Source organism: Crotalus tigris, unplaced genomic scaffold (assembly GCF_016545835.1).
Source record: "Crotalus tigris isolate CLP2741 ecotype Arizona unplaced genomic scaffold, ASM1654583v1 scf7180000024316.1084291, whole genome shotgun sequence".
Taxonomy (NCBI): domain Eukaryota; kingdom Metazoa; phylum Chordata; class Lepidosauria; order Squamata; family Viperidae; genus Crotalus; species Crotalus tigris.
Window position 1 is genome coordinate 633,928 of NW_024100488.1, and position 15,915 is coordinate 649,842.

Sequence of the window (15,915 nt, forward strand, 5' to 3'; positions counted from 1 at the left end):
TTACAGTCATGATGCAATATATATGGCTGCTTCTGTTACCTTTTGGATTTATTCCTCATTAAATCTCTGTACTGCAAGCAGCGTAGGACAGCACAAGTGCAAGCATCTTTCTAAGAGGTGAATCAGTGCACCTTGTTTAATCTTGACATATAACCTGCCAGGTTGAGCAGACAAGGAAAAAAGTTACACTCAGACTTAATACGCATTTATCCCAGGACTTGGGCGTATGATTTTGTTCTGTGAAGCCAGCCACAGTTGTAAATATCCCTTGGTCTTTTTGCCTGAATGTAGGTTTCTAACCACTTTAAGTCTGATTGAGCCAACACATTTCATTCAATTATAATTTGGCTGATGAGTGGTTTGCAAGTAGCCCTCAGCTTATGACCACAGTTGAGTCCAACATCTTGCTTGCTAAGCAAGACAGTTGCTAAATGAGTTTTGCCCCGTTTTATGACCTTTCTTGCTGCAGTTGTTAAGTGAATCACTGTGGTTGATAAGTCAGTAACACGGCTGTTAACTGAATCTGACTTCCCCATTGACTTCTGGTCAGAAGGTTGCAAAAGGGGATCACAGGAGTAAAGACGCTGCAACTGTCATAATTCTGAGCCAGTTGCCAAACATCCGAATTTTGATCACGTGACCATGGGAACGCTGTAACGATCGTAAGTCTGAAATACCTTCGGAAGTCACTTTTTTCAGTGCGGTTGTAACTTCGAACGGTCACTAAATGAGTGGTTGTAAGTTGAGGACTACCTGAATTTTCCCGTGGATCGAGTTTAAGCTTTTATTACGCTGTGGTTACCTGGTTTAATTGCTTGTTAAAATATCTTTGCACAGAGACGTTCTTTCTCCACTGTAGACTGAAAATTTTTTTTGACACTCACACACACACACACCCCTTGTTGTTACAAGCTAGTATTGTTCAAAATATCCTTGTGTCTCCAGAACTCTAGAAGAGGAAGTTGTATGGAAATAGACTAAACAGGAAATAGACAATGGAGAGGGTGAGAAATTTCCTGGGCCACAAGGTTCAGGGGATGTCCTCAAGGAATGGTATTTCATCTTTTCTTTTCTTTCTTTCTTTCTTTCTTTCTTTCTTTCTTTCTTTCTTTCTTTCTTTCTCTCTCTCTCTCTCTCTCTCTCTCTCTCTCTCTCTCTCTCTCTCTTTCTCTTTCTTTCTTTCTTTCTTTCTTTCTTTCTTTCTTTCTTTCTTTCTTTCTTTCTTTCTTTTATATTTGAAAGAGAGGCTTAGATCAGGATTCCGGTTTGGGGGACTTAATCCTTCTCTCATGCAGTCCCTGATCTTTGGTTGTTTCCATTTGCTTTCTTCTCTGTACAGGTAGTCCTCGAGTTACGATTGCAATCGAGCCCAAAATTTCCATTGCTAAGTGAAATGTTTGTTAAGTGAATGTGGTCCATTTCATGACCTTTCCTGCCACGATTGTTAAGGGAATCCCTGCAGTTGTTAAGTTAGCGACATGGTTGTTAAGTGAATCTGGCTTCCCCCATTGATTTTGCTGGTCAGAAGGTCACAAAAGGGGATCGCGTGACCTCCCCCGGGACCCTGTGGCCGTCATTAATACATGCCAGTTGCCAAGGGCCAAATGTTGATCACGTGACCAAGGGGGTCCTGCAATGTGTGAAAATTGGTCATAAGTCACTTTTTGCAGTGCTGCTGTAACTTTGAATGGTCACTAAATAGACTACTGTAAGCCGAGGACTACCTGTAGTTCATAGTTCAGTGGTCAGCGGTCCTCTGCTGCTCATTTCCATCCTGTGTGAATCGTCTTCATGGTTGTTCTAAGCTCTCGTCTTGGCGTGTTGTTTCAGCCTCAGCCAACCTTATTTCAGCTACAGAATACCTTTCCCAGCATTGTTTTCGAAACAAATCGTGTTTGATCTGCATCATATTACCTTAATCTGGAGGAAGCAGAACAGAATCGTCCTCGTTGGCTTTTGCTGTCTCTGATGCTTGCCGCTGTTTTGAATTCTCTTGTCACTCAGCGTATAAATATGTTCATAATTATTTTGGTTGTGCTGAGCCTATTTTTCTTGTGGCTTGTGTTGTGACATATCCCTTGAATGGTTTTCCCCTTTTTATATAACATTTTCTAACTGGTATTATTTATTGGTTTAATTCCTGCCTTCAAGAGCTCATGGTGACATAGTGACAGCTCCTTTCCCCCTCCCCATTTCCCACCACCACCACGAGCTTGCTGGGGCAGGATGGGCTGAGAGTGGCTGACCCAAAGATACCAGAGAGATTCCTTGGCTAAGGATGGTTTGGAATCTGGGTGGCCCTGCACCTAGTCTGACATCTTCCCCACTGCTGTCCAGTGGCTCTCGTATCACGTTTATGTATCCTTTATTTATTTATTAGGTTTTTATGCCACTTTTATTACTTTATCAGTGTTTCTCAACCTTGACAATTTTAAGGCATGTGGACTTCAACTCCCACAATTCCACAGCCAGCAATGCTGGCTGTGGAATTCTGGGAATTGAAGTCCACATGCCTTAAAATTGTCAAGATTGAGAAACACTGCTTTATATTAACTCAAGGTGGTGAATATACATAATACTCTTTTCTCTTCCAAATTTCCCCATAATAACAATCTTGTAAAGTAGGTTGGGCGAAGAGAGAGAAACTGGCCCAAGGTCACCTAGTTGCTCTCGTGCCTAAAGTGGGACTAGAACGCAGAGTGTCCTGGTGATTGGCCCAAAGTCTACCAGCCAGCTTTTAAGCCTAAGGTGGGACTAGAACTCACCTCCTCCTGGTGATTGACCCAAAGTCACACAACTGACAGCCATGCCTAAGGTGGAACTAGAACTCATTGCCTCCTGATGATTGGCCTAAAGACATCCAGCCAAATTCATGGCTAAGGTGGGACTAGAACTCATCATCTCCTGATTATTAAACCAGCGCCTTAACCACTACACTGAACTGGATTTCCATATTGCAAGCATAACTTACACCAAATATGATTTAACAGCAACTTCTGCTTTCAGATATATAGATTCCATTTGTCTAATCAGATATAATGTTTTTAAGTAAAATCTGGGGCTGGCATTTTTAGGCAATAAAATAGACTTCCTTCCTCCCTTCCCTTCCTTCCTTCCTTCCTTCCTTCCTTCCTTCCTTCCTTCCTTCCTTTTTTGTGACTACATTCCTGGCCATACTAACTCAGATTAATTGTTTTCTACAGAAACCAAAGCCTAAGCCTCGACCATCTATCACAAAGACTACATGGGAGAGCAACTATTTTGGGGTGCCTTTGACCACTGTAGTGACCCCAGAGAAGCCCATCCCCATTTTTATTGAGAGATGCATTGAATACATTGAAGCAACAGGTAAGCAGGAAGGGAATGTTTTAAAGGTTAAAGCTGGTGCTTAAGGGGAGTGGCAGCCACAGTGTGGCGGAGCCACATTGCTTAGGTGGGCACAGCTGGGTCTGGCATAATTTGGGGTTTCCCCCCTTTTAAAAAAATGTGACATACCTATTTTAATGGCAGGTCCTTGATGCTCTCTGAGCTGGGTTGTTTTCTTGCACAATGTTTCATTACCCAAACTAGGTAACGCCATCAGTGCTAGGTTAACACTCCCCTTCTAGTACTGATAACGTTATTAGTTTGTATAATGAAACGTTTGCAAGAAAACAGCCAAGTTCAGAGAGCATCAAGGACCCTGCCTTTTACCCTGAGCTACAGATATTCTCCTTTCTTGGTGTCTGTTATAAGACATGCATTTCAGTTTTCATCTATTTCGTTCATTATAATGAAGGGAAACTGCTGTTGGCTTTGGTAATCCTAGACAGAGGTGCTCTGAGGGGTACAAAGGGGAATCGGGGGCCACAGCTTCTCCACTCCTGGTTAGAGATAATCTGACCCTGCTAGTGGGTGTTACGTGGGCGCTAGCACCGCCCCATTTGCATCACGTAAAATGCTTCTCTCCCCCTTTCTCTCCAGCCCGCCAACCGAGGAAGGTTGGAGACCTTTGCTCTGACAGACTCAAGGGATGGAGCAAAATAAAGGTTTTTTTTTTTTAAATCATGCTTTGTCTTGGAACCTGTCAGCAAATAACACATTATTAAACAGAAACCACTGGGCCATCCATGTCTGCCTAAGCAGAAGAAATAAAAAATGAATTCAGGACGGGAATAAATCTGAAAGTCCCAGCACGCTGGTTAGGAAACCAAAATGATTTGCTCACCTAACTCTTGAATTCAGTTTAAGCTAAAACCGCTTGGAAGGCATTATGTATTCTGGTAGGATTTGAAGGTGGGCTTCAAAGTCTTCTGCAGGTATTGGTGCCATCTGTCTTTCCCTTGGTTAATTATGTAGAGGTAACCTTTGAACCGACGGAAGAATTTTAGGTGGCTGTGTCTTGCATCACAACTATGCCTGTTTCTTTGCTGATTCTTACTGGGGTGTCATGCATTTAGAAAGCTCTTTTTATGTTTATGTACAAAACACTTTGGAGAAGAGAGGGGCATTCATCTGTATTTATTACATGAAATAAATATACTTATAATCAATAAACACATATGCAATTCAAATATTTATTATAGTTAACTTTTTCGCACTTGGCTCTCGGAACCCACGAATCAACATGGACTTGCTGCTTTTTTGTGAAGGCTTAAGCAAAATTTTAAGGCCTCTCCCATCTAAGTGACAGTCTTCCAAACTTCATTCCTTATCAGCTCTCCCCTTTACTGCATCAATAATTGACAGCAGTATCTAACTCTGGAAGTTCAAACAGAATATGAATCTTTTTATCCCTTGCAGCTACAGTGGGTGAAATTGGATAACATCTGCCAGCTGCTTAATTATTTAACTATTAGCCAGGTTGATCTGGAAGCCTTAAAAGAGATCCTTGCATATGCGTATCCCCTCAGGATAAATGCTCGGGGTAAAATCGCAACGCCGACTTTTGGCTGCGGAATATTTGTTCTTATTTCTAGTGAAAATAAGAATTTCAGGTTAGTTATTTGGACTGAGACGTTTGTTTTGCCTTTTAGCCGGGTCCTCCCTGGCTCCTGACGAGGACAGATCTTGGCTGCCTTCATCTTGGGGCAGGAATAATATTTGCTTGTGGCTCTGAGGGGCCATTTGTTGAAATCACTCATTCGATGCTGGATGAAGTTCTGGTTTGCTCATCTGCCAGCTTTAAAAGCAAGGCTGCAGATCCTTTTGTTTGCAGATCAGAGGTTCTTGGGGAAAACCCAACAACAGCAGACATTCTGGTTCTGTGCTGTTGAGGGTATAAACATATTTAACACACATAAGACTTACAACCACTTTTCACACTGATGACCATTGCAGCATCCCCAGGGTCACCTGATTTGCATTTGAATGCTTGACAGCTGACTCACATTTATGACGGTCACAGTGTCCCAGAGTCACGTGATCCTCTTTTGAAAACTTCTGACCAGCAGAATCAATGGGGGAAGCCAGGTTCACTTAACAACTGTGCTACTAATTTAACAGCTGCAGTGATTCACTTAACAAATGTGGCAAAAGTCGTAAAATGGGGGGAAATGTCTCACTTAGCAACATAAATTTTGGGCTCAATTGTGGTTGTAAGTCAAGGACTACCTATATTTCACAAGCAGGATTAAAGCCTAAATAATAGTTCACTTCTCCCAGCTGATTATTGTAGAGCAGGATTTCTCAATCTTGGCAATTTTAAGACTCGTGAATTTCAACTCGCAGAATTTCCCAGCCAGCAAAGTTGCTAAGTGTGTTTTGCCCTGTTTTATGACTGTTCTTGCCGCAGCTATTAAGTGAATCCCTGGTCGTTAAGTGAATCCAGCTTCCCCCTTGACTTTGCTTCTCAGAAAGTCGCCAACCGTGATCACATGACCCCGGGACATTGCAGCTGCCGTAAATGCATGCTGGTTGCCAAGAGCCCAAATTTTTGATCACATGACCGTGGGGATGCTGCAGCTGCCATCAGTGTGCAACACAGTCGTACGTGCCTTTTTTCAGTGCTGCTGTAACTTTGAATGGTCACTAAACAAATGGTTGTAACTTGAGGATGACCTGCAGTGCGCCCACCTCTCCATCTGCCCATTGGAATTCTGCTTTTTGATAACCCGTCTTTTGTGCAAAGGGCAAAGGCCTCTCTCCCACTTCACAAAAGTATTCAAAAACCACTTGATAGGGCCCTGGGATGGGTGGGTGGGGAAGAGGTCTGCTTCTCAAGGGGAAATAATAACATTATCAGCAGTCTCACTCTGTTCTGGGTCGGGCTCCAGCCTTCTCTTGTTGCATCTCCTTAGCTTGCATCAGGTGGATTTTATAGCAAATAGGAAATCGGCCTTGGTCTCATCACCTGTTAAACATTCACCCAAGCTCCTCCCTCGTACGAAGGTAATACTACACGATTTAAATATTAAATTCACACAGAACGGATTATAAACCAATAAAATAGTCATCCATGATGTTATTTCCTTAATGCTAATAAACCCCGAGATTACAGTACGCGTATAATTTAACACAGATAATATTTTTTTTTGAAAGAATGAAAGAGATTCAGATATGTATTTTACAAGCCAAAGATGATGCGATTGCATAGCTAACATGTTTCATTTTACCGACTGAAAATAAGCAAGAGTGTCAAAATATTTATTTTCCACTTTTTTAAAAACAAAACAAAAGAAAACACGTCTCTAACTCTATTAGAGGAGATGTAATGAAAATATATCGTTTGAACTGAGTCTGGATTATGAGATATTGAAAAATTGTCTTCAAAGTTAGACAGAATTGGAAGTAGGAAATGAAAAAGTAAAAATGTAGCATGCGTGGAATTAGTCTAGTGGGGTCCTTTTTTGTTTTCCGAAATAAAAGAGGAATTTTACTAGAGTGGTTGGCTCCATCAAGCATTACTTAGTATGATGACCATGACTCAACATGGTGAGTTTGGGCTTAGTTAAACAAAGGAAACATTGAAGTATTTTTCAAAGCAATCTTCTAGAGTTCACATGGTTACCATCTGCAAATGTCTTGGAGAACTTGGCAACGCAAGTGGAATTCAGTCTTCTGTCGTGCCATAGAAAGCTTGGGCTGCAGTGAGGAATGGCATGGAGAAAATTGAACGGGCGACTTTCAAACCCCGTAGCTGGCTGGGGAATGCTGGAAGTTGGAGTCCACAGGTCTTCAAGTTGCCAGGGCTGAGAAACCCTAGTCTAGAAACATTCATTTGGCCAGCCACGCACAGACCTGGGCCTCTGTTCTTCATTAGGACGCCAGAATAATGAAACCCACAACCGAAGCTTCACCCTTTCATCCTTGCCCTGCAACTTGGCATGCACACCTTTAAAGGACAGTGTTACACCTTGGCATGTACACCTGTAAAGGGCCGTTAGGTGTAACAGTTTGGGAGCTGGTTTCAGCTAAGAGACGGTACAGATTGAAAAGTATAATCTCTTAGCTGTCTTGGAGCTGATCCGATTCTTAGCTCATTTATTGTATTTGACAACTGCTCTGTCCCTGTGATGCTACCCACACTTTGCAAAAGAGATGCGTGTGCAGCTCTCTGAATGTGAACTTGAACCTCGAGGAATTTTTGATACTGGATAGCAGGACACAGAGGATAACAATCAGGCTGACGGGCCCAGGGTGATCTTGAGGCGTTTTTCCCAGTCCTCGACAACCTTCACATTTTATGTGGCTTCCTTGATCGGCTAGGATGAAAATAAAAGAAAAGTAGCTCTTAAGAGTAGACCGATAGCGCCACATCGGCCCAGAATCGGCAAGAGCTGTTGACATCAGAAAAGAAGCTGGCACTTCTCTGAGGGCCCCATCAGAATTTCAGCCGGCTGATGTAATTGACTCGGAATGTGGTAATGCAAGAATAGATACCATGGCACAGATTTTAAAAAGAAAGAAAGAAAATCAGGAGATTTGCAGAGTTTTAAGAATTGCTTCAATATGGTTGTTTTCGCTTAAGAAATCACACACTGGAAGGAAAACAAAATCCAGGTGGTTCTGCGCAAGGATTGCTTTAGAATTTAGCAATTTTTCTTTCAGAGGGACAACTATCAATTGGATGGTGCAGTTGTATTGTAGAGGTTATGTAAAATCTCTCTAATACCCATACAAATTTTGCCTTCTAGGACAGTGTTTCTTAACGTTGACAGCTTTAAGACCTGTGGATGCCAACTCCCAGAATTCCCCAGCCAGCATGGCTGGCTGGGGAATTCTGGGAGTTAAAGTCCACAGGTCTTAAAGTGGTCAGAGTTGAGAAACACTGTTCTAGGTGACAATGTAGGCCAAGCGTTTTAACCAAGATCAGATTTCAGGGAGTCTATGAACTTCAATGGGAAAGAAAAATAACTGCCTTTTCACTGATCACTAACTCAGTGGTTCTCCACCTGTGGGTCGGGACCCCATTTGGGGTCGAACGACCATTTCACAGGGGTCGCCAAACAACGCAGTCTGCCATTTTTTCCCCCTTTTCCTTAGCTGTGCTGCTCCCTTTTATTCTATGGGCTTTTGAAAGCCAATAGAATAGACTCTCTTGAATAGAGTCTAATTCTATTGACTTTCAAAAGCCAGTAGGAATTGTCCAGGCTGTCTCTGCCCTGCTGAGCCCACCAAAAGTCCCATTCTGCAAACGGTGCTGCACCAGTTGGGTAGTCCTCGACTTACGACCGGTTGAGTAGTCCTCGACTTACGACCGGTTGGGGGTCGCGGCATTAAAAAGGTTGAGAACCACTGCACTAACTGAAAATTAGCTTCTCTTTTATTAGTTTAATAAGTTGGGAAAGCCATATATATTGTCATATTGCATATTTTAAAATATTTCAATCATTGTACTTGAGCATAATTTGTTTCCTTTATAATACAATCTATGACATATTTAATGCATTTAAATCATCCCCCCCCCCCGAGGTGACTATAAGTTTACCAGACTTCCAAGAGGCCCCAAATATCGCTTGTGATGTAAGCTAAATGCATTTCTGCTATTCTCCACTTTCATACTAATCACATTTTTCACACAGATTTGAGCAAAAGCAAATTTTGTTTGGGCTGACATCATTGATAGCAAATGGCACCTTAACATGTTTCTAATTCAGTTATAAGCTTGGATCAATTAGACATTTTGATTTTTTTGCAGGAATATTTTTAATATTTTCTAACACTGCAAGAAGAGTGCTAAATATAGGATGGACATCGAACAGCGTGTTGAAAGGCTGATTATCTGCTTTCAAAAATGAAATGTTTACAGAAAAACACAGATTTTTGGTGCAGTTTATTGCCATATTTAGGCAAAAGTTCCTTGAAAGACATGATGTGGAAAAGAGCAGGTTATAAATATATACTTTGAGAATAAGCTAGCTTGCATCCTTGAGTTTTTGCTAGCTGAGAATTTTGTTTGTTGAGATCGAGCCTACCTAATAAGCTGTTTTACAGCCATACTTCAGCTGGTACTATTCCCATTTTATGGAATGGTAAGCGAAGAGCTGAGCAACAACTGAGATAAGATTTGAACAGAAACGTACAGATTTGTTAGATTTTTTTAAAAATAGATGATTACTATGTGTTCGCTTTTGAAAGTTTTCTGCCGTTCACATTATAATGGAATAACAGAAGGGGCCCCGGAGGTCTTCTAGTCCAACCCCCTGCTCATGCAGAAGACCCTATAGCGTTGCAGACAAATGGCTGTCCAATCTCTTTTTAAAAACCTCCAGTGATGGACTACCCACAAATTCTGGAGGCAAGTCGTTCCACTGATTAATTGTTCTCACAAATTCCTCCTTAGTTCTAGGTTGGTTCTGTCTTTGATAAGCTTCCATCCCTTACTTCTTGCTCTGCCTTCAGGTGTTCTCAACATGCCTTGAAAACTTCCTAGTCCTGCCTCTTTCCCCTAATTTAGGCTTCTTTCCCTCTGTCGATCATTAACCAGGTCAAATAACCCTGGCCGTTAATTTGCATATACAGCAAAACAATTGTCCTTCCATCACGGAGGAGCGCGGCAGCTATATTTGGAGACTGTTTGCTGCCTTCAGCAAGGATGGGGAGGCGTTGCTGCATAATTTCCAACTTCTCACAATTGTCCCATTCTGGAAACGACCGTGTGCGATGGAGTAACTCGATTGGACACTATGGGCTTCTCTGTTGCATCAAAGGGCAGTGGGAAAAAAGGAAGGCCTTAGTTCCAAGAGGCATTATTATATTTGTGTCTTCCACTAGCGGAAGCCCATTAGCTGCCCTGCTACAGCTTTGCTCTGGGCATGACTGATGAATGGAGCGTGTGGGCTGCTTACAGGAAGCCATCGGGGATCGGCCCGCATGTAAGAAGGCCTGCGTCGGTCCTCCTGGGTCACAGAGCCCCATTCGGTTTGCCTTAATGGCGTCCACAAATATGACCCAAGCAAGGCGTAAGCTTCAAAGGATGCCGCCTTAAAAATGATCCGTGACACTGTTGAGTACTCTCGAGTGGATGTGGACAAGGATGTTGGGGAAGGAAAGGGATTAGTTTCCCTCCCCTCTTGCTCCAGTGCTGTGTTGTTCCCGTACAGGGGGTCCTCAACTTACAACCATTCGTTTAGTGACCGTTCAAAGTTACAACAGCACTAAAAAAAGTGGCTTAGGACCACTTTTCACCCTGATGACCGTTGCAGCAGCATCCCTGTGGTCAGGTGATCAAAATTCAGACACTTGGCAGCTGACTCACATTTATGACGGTTGCATGATTGCTTTTTGCGACCTTCTGACAATCAAAGTCAGTGGGGAAGCCAGGTTCACGGAACAGCCAGGCTACTCACTTGAAAACTGCAGGGATTCACTTATCAGCTGAGGCAAGAAAAGTCGTAAAATGGGGCAAAACTCACTTCACAAATGTCTCACTTAGCCACAGAAACATTGGGCTCAGCTGTGGTTGTAAGTCAAGGATGACCTGTAGTGTAAAGGGAAATTTTACGATGCGTAATTTTTAAGCCCAAATTAAACCGTGGGAAGTGACATTCCAGGTTTCTTGTACAACAAGTGTTTTGGATCGCCACCGAATGGGTCACGAGCTTTAGTGGCCTCTGTTTTGCCTGCTTGTGAATGAGATGTGTATCTGTCAGCAAAGAAGCTTGGTTTTGGCACAAAAACCTGTCTATTGTAATAGTTCACCTACTGTTCTGAGTACACAACGCCTGCCTAGTTCTGTGTGTGACAAGCATTGGGTGTAAAACAGGATTTTATAACATAAACATGGAAGTGGATTGCAGGAAATATTACTAAACATTGCTTTTTCGCTGCAGCGATTTAAACCAGAGTCAAGTTGTTTGGTTTCTTTCTTTGGAAGGAAAATGCTCTCATATTGAAGTATATATTGGTAGTCTTCAACTTACGACCACAATTGACCCCAGAGTTTCTGTTGCTAAGCCAGGCCATCATTAAGTGAGTTTTGCCCGTTTCATGATTTTTTTTACCACAGTCGTTAAGCAGATTATGTGGTTATGAGAGAATCATGCAGTCATTAAGTCAATCCGGCTTCCTCTGTTGATTTTATTGTTGGAAGCCAGCTGGGAAGGTTACAGATGGTGATCACATGACCCCGGGACTCTGCAAACCGTCAAAAGTACATGCCAGTTGCCAAGCGTCTGAATTTTCATTGTGTGCTTACGGGGATGCTGCAAAGGTTGTAAATGTGAAAACCGGTCATAAGTCACTTTTTCCAGTGCCGTTGTAACTTTGAACGGTCACCAAACCAATGGTCGTAAGTTGAGGACTGTCTATAATCACAGAGTCACTATAAAGGGAGTTGGTGAACTTAGAGCATTTTTTAGCATTTGTGCAGTGGACGGTCCCAGTTTTTGATATGTGCAGTGATCAGGTGGTTCATTTATACCACCCTCTCCTCTCTCCCCCCCCCCAAATTTGCAAAAAAAAAATGCCTTAGCCATTCATTGCAGGTCATTTATAGCTCTTTGTAATTAGGAAATATAATTTCAACACATTTCTGCAGGGGCGTGAGGTTAATGCAGGGTTCTAGTAATTATACTTTTAGCTATCATTATCTCCCCACCGCATCTCGGAGCAATTAAAATCCACCACAAAGGTATAATATAAACAGTTCCAGCCACATGGATAGATGTGATACAGAAAGCAGAAAGGCAGGAGGTTATTCATCACCCATTTCTACTTCAGTTTGTTTTCTAGTTATCACCTCCGCTGCTAGTTTATTTGCTCCAGAGCTCTTTCTGTCTTTTTACCAATTTAAGAGAGCTTTAGTAGTTGGAAGGAAAGAAGAAAGGGACACTAATGGCCACTCATGTCTCTCGGTACTTTGAAAGTGGAACGGAGTGCAAATTTAATACAAAATCACATTTTCCTCAGTATTGTGACTTGGGGGTCCTCTCTGAGCTATGCTGTTTTCTTGCAGACGTTTCATTACCCAACTAGGTAATCTCATCAGTGCTAAAAGGGAGGAGGAGGAGGGTGGGGTCCTGGGTGCTGTCTGAGCTTGGTTGTATTCTTTCAGATGTTTCATGACCCAAGTATGTTCTAGAAGAGAGGGAGTATGTAGAGAGGAGGGGGGGAGGAGGAAGGGAAAGCCTGTGGGCCTTTGATGCTCTTTGAGCTTGGTTGCTTTCTTGCAGACCTTTCATTACCCAACTAGGTAACCTCATCGCTGCTAGAAGGAATGACATCACGACTGGCATCTCTGTGCCGCCGTTTTCCGGGCAGAAGGCTTCTCTGCTCAGTCTTCCATAAAATATTTCTTTCCTGGTAAGGTTGTCTTCAGATTTGCACTTTTGCGCTGCTCTAATCTTCTTCTCTCCTTCCTCTCCCCTCTCCTCCCCACCAGGGTTGAGTACCGAAGGGATCTACCGGGTGAGTGGAAACAAATCTGAAATGGAAAGTTTACAGCGGCAATTTGACCAAGGTACGCTTCTGCTTGAGACGGGGGAAGCGGTTTAGGGATGCAGTCGTGGTTTGTGGGGTGACGGCTTTTGGGGTGAGGGTGGGGACTCTTGTTTTTAACTTTTTCTGGAAGGCCACCCAAGACGGAGACCCAGTGCACCTCCGTTGGGAGGTCATTCCAGAGGGTCAGCCCCCCCTTAGGCAGGGGTAGGCAACCTTGGCTCTTTCATGACTCGTGGACTTCAACTCCCAGAATTCCTGGCTCAGGAATTCTGGGAGTTGAAGTCCACGAGTCATGAAAGAGCCAAGGTTGCCTATCCCTGCCCTTAGGGAAAAACACTGCTCCAAAGTGTGGGGGACAACCAGTTGCTTCTCCCAGCAGGATCAAAATACAGGTAGTCCTCGACAAACGGCCACAATTGAGCCCGAAACTTCTGTTGCTAAGCAAGGCAGTTGTTAAATGAATTTTGCCCCATTTTACAACCTTTCTTGCCGCAGTTGTTAAGTGAATCACTGCAGTTAAGTTAGTAACCCGGTTGTTAAGTGAATCTGGCTTCCCCACTGACTTTGCTTGTCAGAAGATCACAAAAGGGGATCACATGACAAACACACACACCCCAGGACGCTGCAACCCTCATCGGTATGAACCAGTTGCCAAATTTTGATGACATGACCGTGGAGGAGACTGCAGTGGACGTAAATGTGAAAAATAGTCACAAGTCATTTTTTTTCAGTGACGTAACTTATGAACGGTCACTAAATGAACCTTTGGAAGTCGAGAACTACCTGTACTTGGGGAGATTCTGGTGCGGAGATATCTTCCTGCAGATAAACGTCGGTCTAGTTTCCATCCACAACCATCTGGCTGATATTTCAAGAACCGCTGACCTTTTAGCTGGGGTTTTTCCCGCTTCTTTGCAGTTCTTTGAGCAGGCACGATAGAGCAGCCTAACCCCCGAATCCTCTCCTCACAGATCATAACCTGGACTTTGCTGAGAAGGATTTCACTGTGAATGCTGTAGCTGGAGCCATGAAGAGCTTCTTCTCAGAGCTGCCGGAACCCCTGGTGCCCTACAACATGCAGATCGAGCTGGTGGAGGCCCACAGTGAGTATGTGCCCGTCAGCGATCAAGGCCAGCCCTTCTCAAAACGCCGAAGGGAGAGTCCTTCGTGTTTGCGAAGCGTTTGGTTTTTGAAAGCGAACCCACAAAGGGCGGTTTTCTACCAGCACTCGCTTGTGAGATGTTGAACATCCAAATTGCATGTCCGGCAATGTCGTTGCCATAGAATGATGGGATTCGGTGGCTCCACCTAGAGTTAGAAACGAAAGCAGAATAGAAAAGAGTCTCCTTGCATGTGGGCTGCTGAAGCAGCATCTTCAATCTAGGACAGTGGTTCTCAACCTTTTTAATGCCGCGACCCCCCAACCGGTTGTAAGTCGAGGACTACTCAACTGGTGCAGCACCATTTGCAGAATGGGACTTTTGGCGGGCTCAGTAGGGCAGAGACAGCCTGGACAATTCCTATTGGCTTTTGAAAGCCAATAGAATTAGACTCTATTCAAGAGAGTCTATTCTATTGGCTTTCAAAAGCCAATAGAATAAAAGGGAGTAGCACAGCTAAGGAAAAGGGGGGGAAAATGGTGGACTGCGTTGTTTGGCGACCCCCATGAAATGGTCGTTCGACCCCAAATGGGGTCCCGACCCACAGGTGGAGAACCACTGTTGTAGGCTTTCCTTGTTTTATTTATTATCTTCGTTAATCCACTCAAATGACTTCAGCCCAGGCTTCGGCAGAGAAGGTTTGCTGGTAGGGAACGGCGGTCTATCTAATGGAGGAAGAAGGCAGAGTTTTAGGCTGTAGAGTTGGAGGCCCATGAAATCGAAGCCAGAGAAATTCTCTAGACTATTTCTTGGAAATGAAGAAGAGACTAATAAAACCCCTCAAATGAAAAGAAGAACTAGGTTGAGAATCTCTGGCCTGGGGACTGTTTTGGGAAGCCTCTGTTCTGTTTTCAAACCGTGCCAAAGTCCAAACAGATCTCTGTTTTTTTGGAGCCAGCAGTGCTGCTGTTGACAATCCTGAATTTCACTGCAGAGGCACTTAAAATTGTCGGCGCTCAGAGCGGCGCGAAGAGCTCTTTAAATATTTAACGGTGTGGTCTGTCCAAATGGAGTTTGGCGTCTCTACTTTAGAAGCTGTCTCTGAGGTACCTCTGACAAATGATGCTTTCCTTTAGTTGCTCTAAAAGATACTTTTTGCAATAAAAAATAAGTCAGAACACTGTCCTCTCCGCTGGCGGGTTCACCCCCGTGACGTTGGTGCCCTTTTTAAAAGCTGCAGAACAGAGGGAAAGGCTGCTGTTGATCAAGGAGCTGGCTTCCTCTGCAGACAGCCTCCGATAATATTAATTGTGGCTGCCACAGACGCCTTTAATGTAACCCTTTCAAGCAAAAATTTCAGAAAGTCTGGTTTAACTTTATTACCACCAGCATCTTGGGCTATTATTCTAAGGCGTTGGCAAGCATAAATTAAAAAGCGCAGATGTGATAAGTGAAAGAATTGCCCTCATGCTATCAGTGCAGATAAGAAACGGCTAAGGAACCTAACGATTAAAACTAATTAACAGGGTGAAAAAGACCTGGTAAATAAAAGCGTAAATGCTTATGTACTAATGCTTGGCTGCTAAGCAAGGCTGTGGGTGTGTATGTGTGTGTTTGTGGTTTCTTCCGTTCAGTCGTGTCTGATTCTGGAGACTGCCTGGAGCAGGCCCTGCAATTTTCTTGGCAAGGTTTTTCAGCAGTGGGTTGCCATTGCCTCCTTCTTAGGGCTGAGAGAAAGTGACTGGCCCAGGATCAACCGCTGGCTCTGTGCCTAAGGCCGGAACTGTGCCTGACTCCCAAAGCATCACACCTGGGCCTTTCTGTGAGCATTTGAGAAGGGTTGATTATTCCAAGTGCTGCTGAAGAACCATTGTCTCCTTCCTGATTTAAATGGAGCTGATTTCATAAAGTACGAGGCTTTTAACTAGGAGCGCCCAGCTTCTCGCTAGTTCAG

General features: G+C 43.5%; 1 protein-coding gene across 2 annotated transcripts in view; it reads left to right on the top strand.

The window, feature by feature from the left end:
- ARHGAP35 (Rho GTPase activating protein 35) overlaps positions 1-15,915 on the top strand; it is a 48,797-nt gene that overhangs the window by 26,133 nt on the left and 6,749 nt on the right. Inside the window, exons 3-5 of one of the 2 annotated variants that reach the window (XM_039325017.1) lie at positions 3,204-3,348; positions 12,803-12,880; positions 13,833-13,964. In XM_039325017.1, the coding sequence (XP_039180951.1) occupies positions 3,204-3,348; positions 12,803-12,880; positions 13,833-13,964 (355 nt within the window). Of the gene's footprint in view, positions 1-3,203; positions 3,349-3,963; positions 5,367-12,802; positions 12,881-13,832; positions 13,965-15,915 lie in introns of those variants that run through there. The other variant, XM_039325018.1, reaches the window with a different exon arrangement.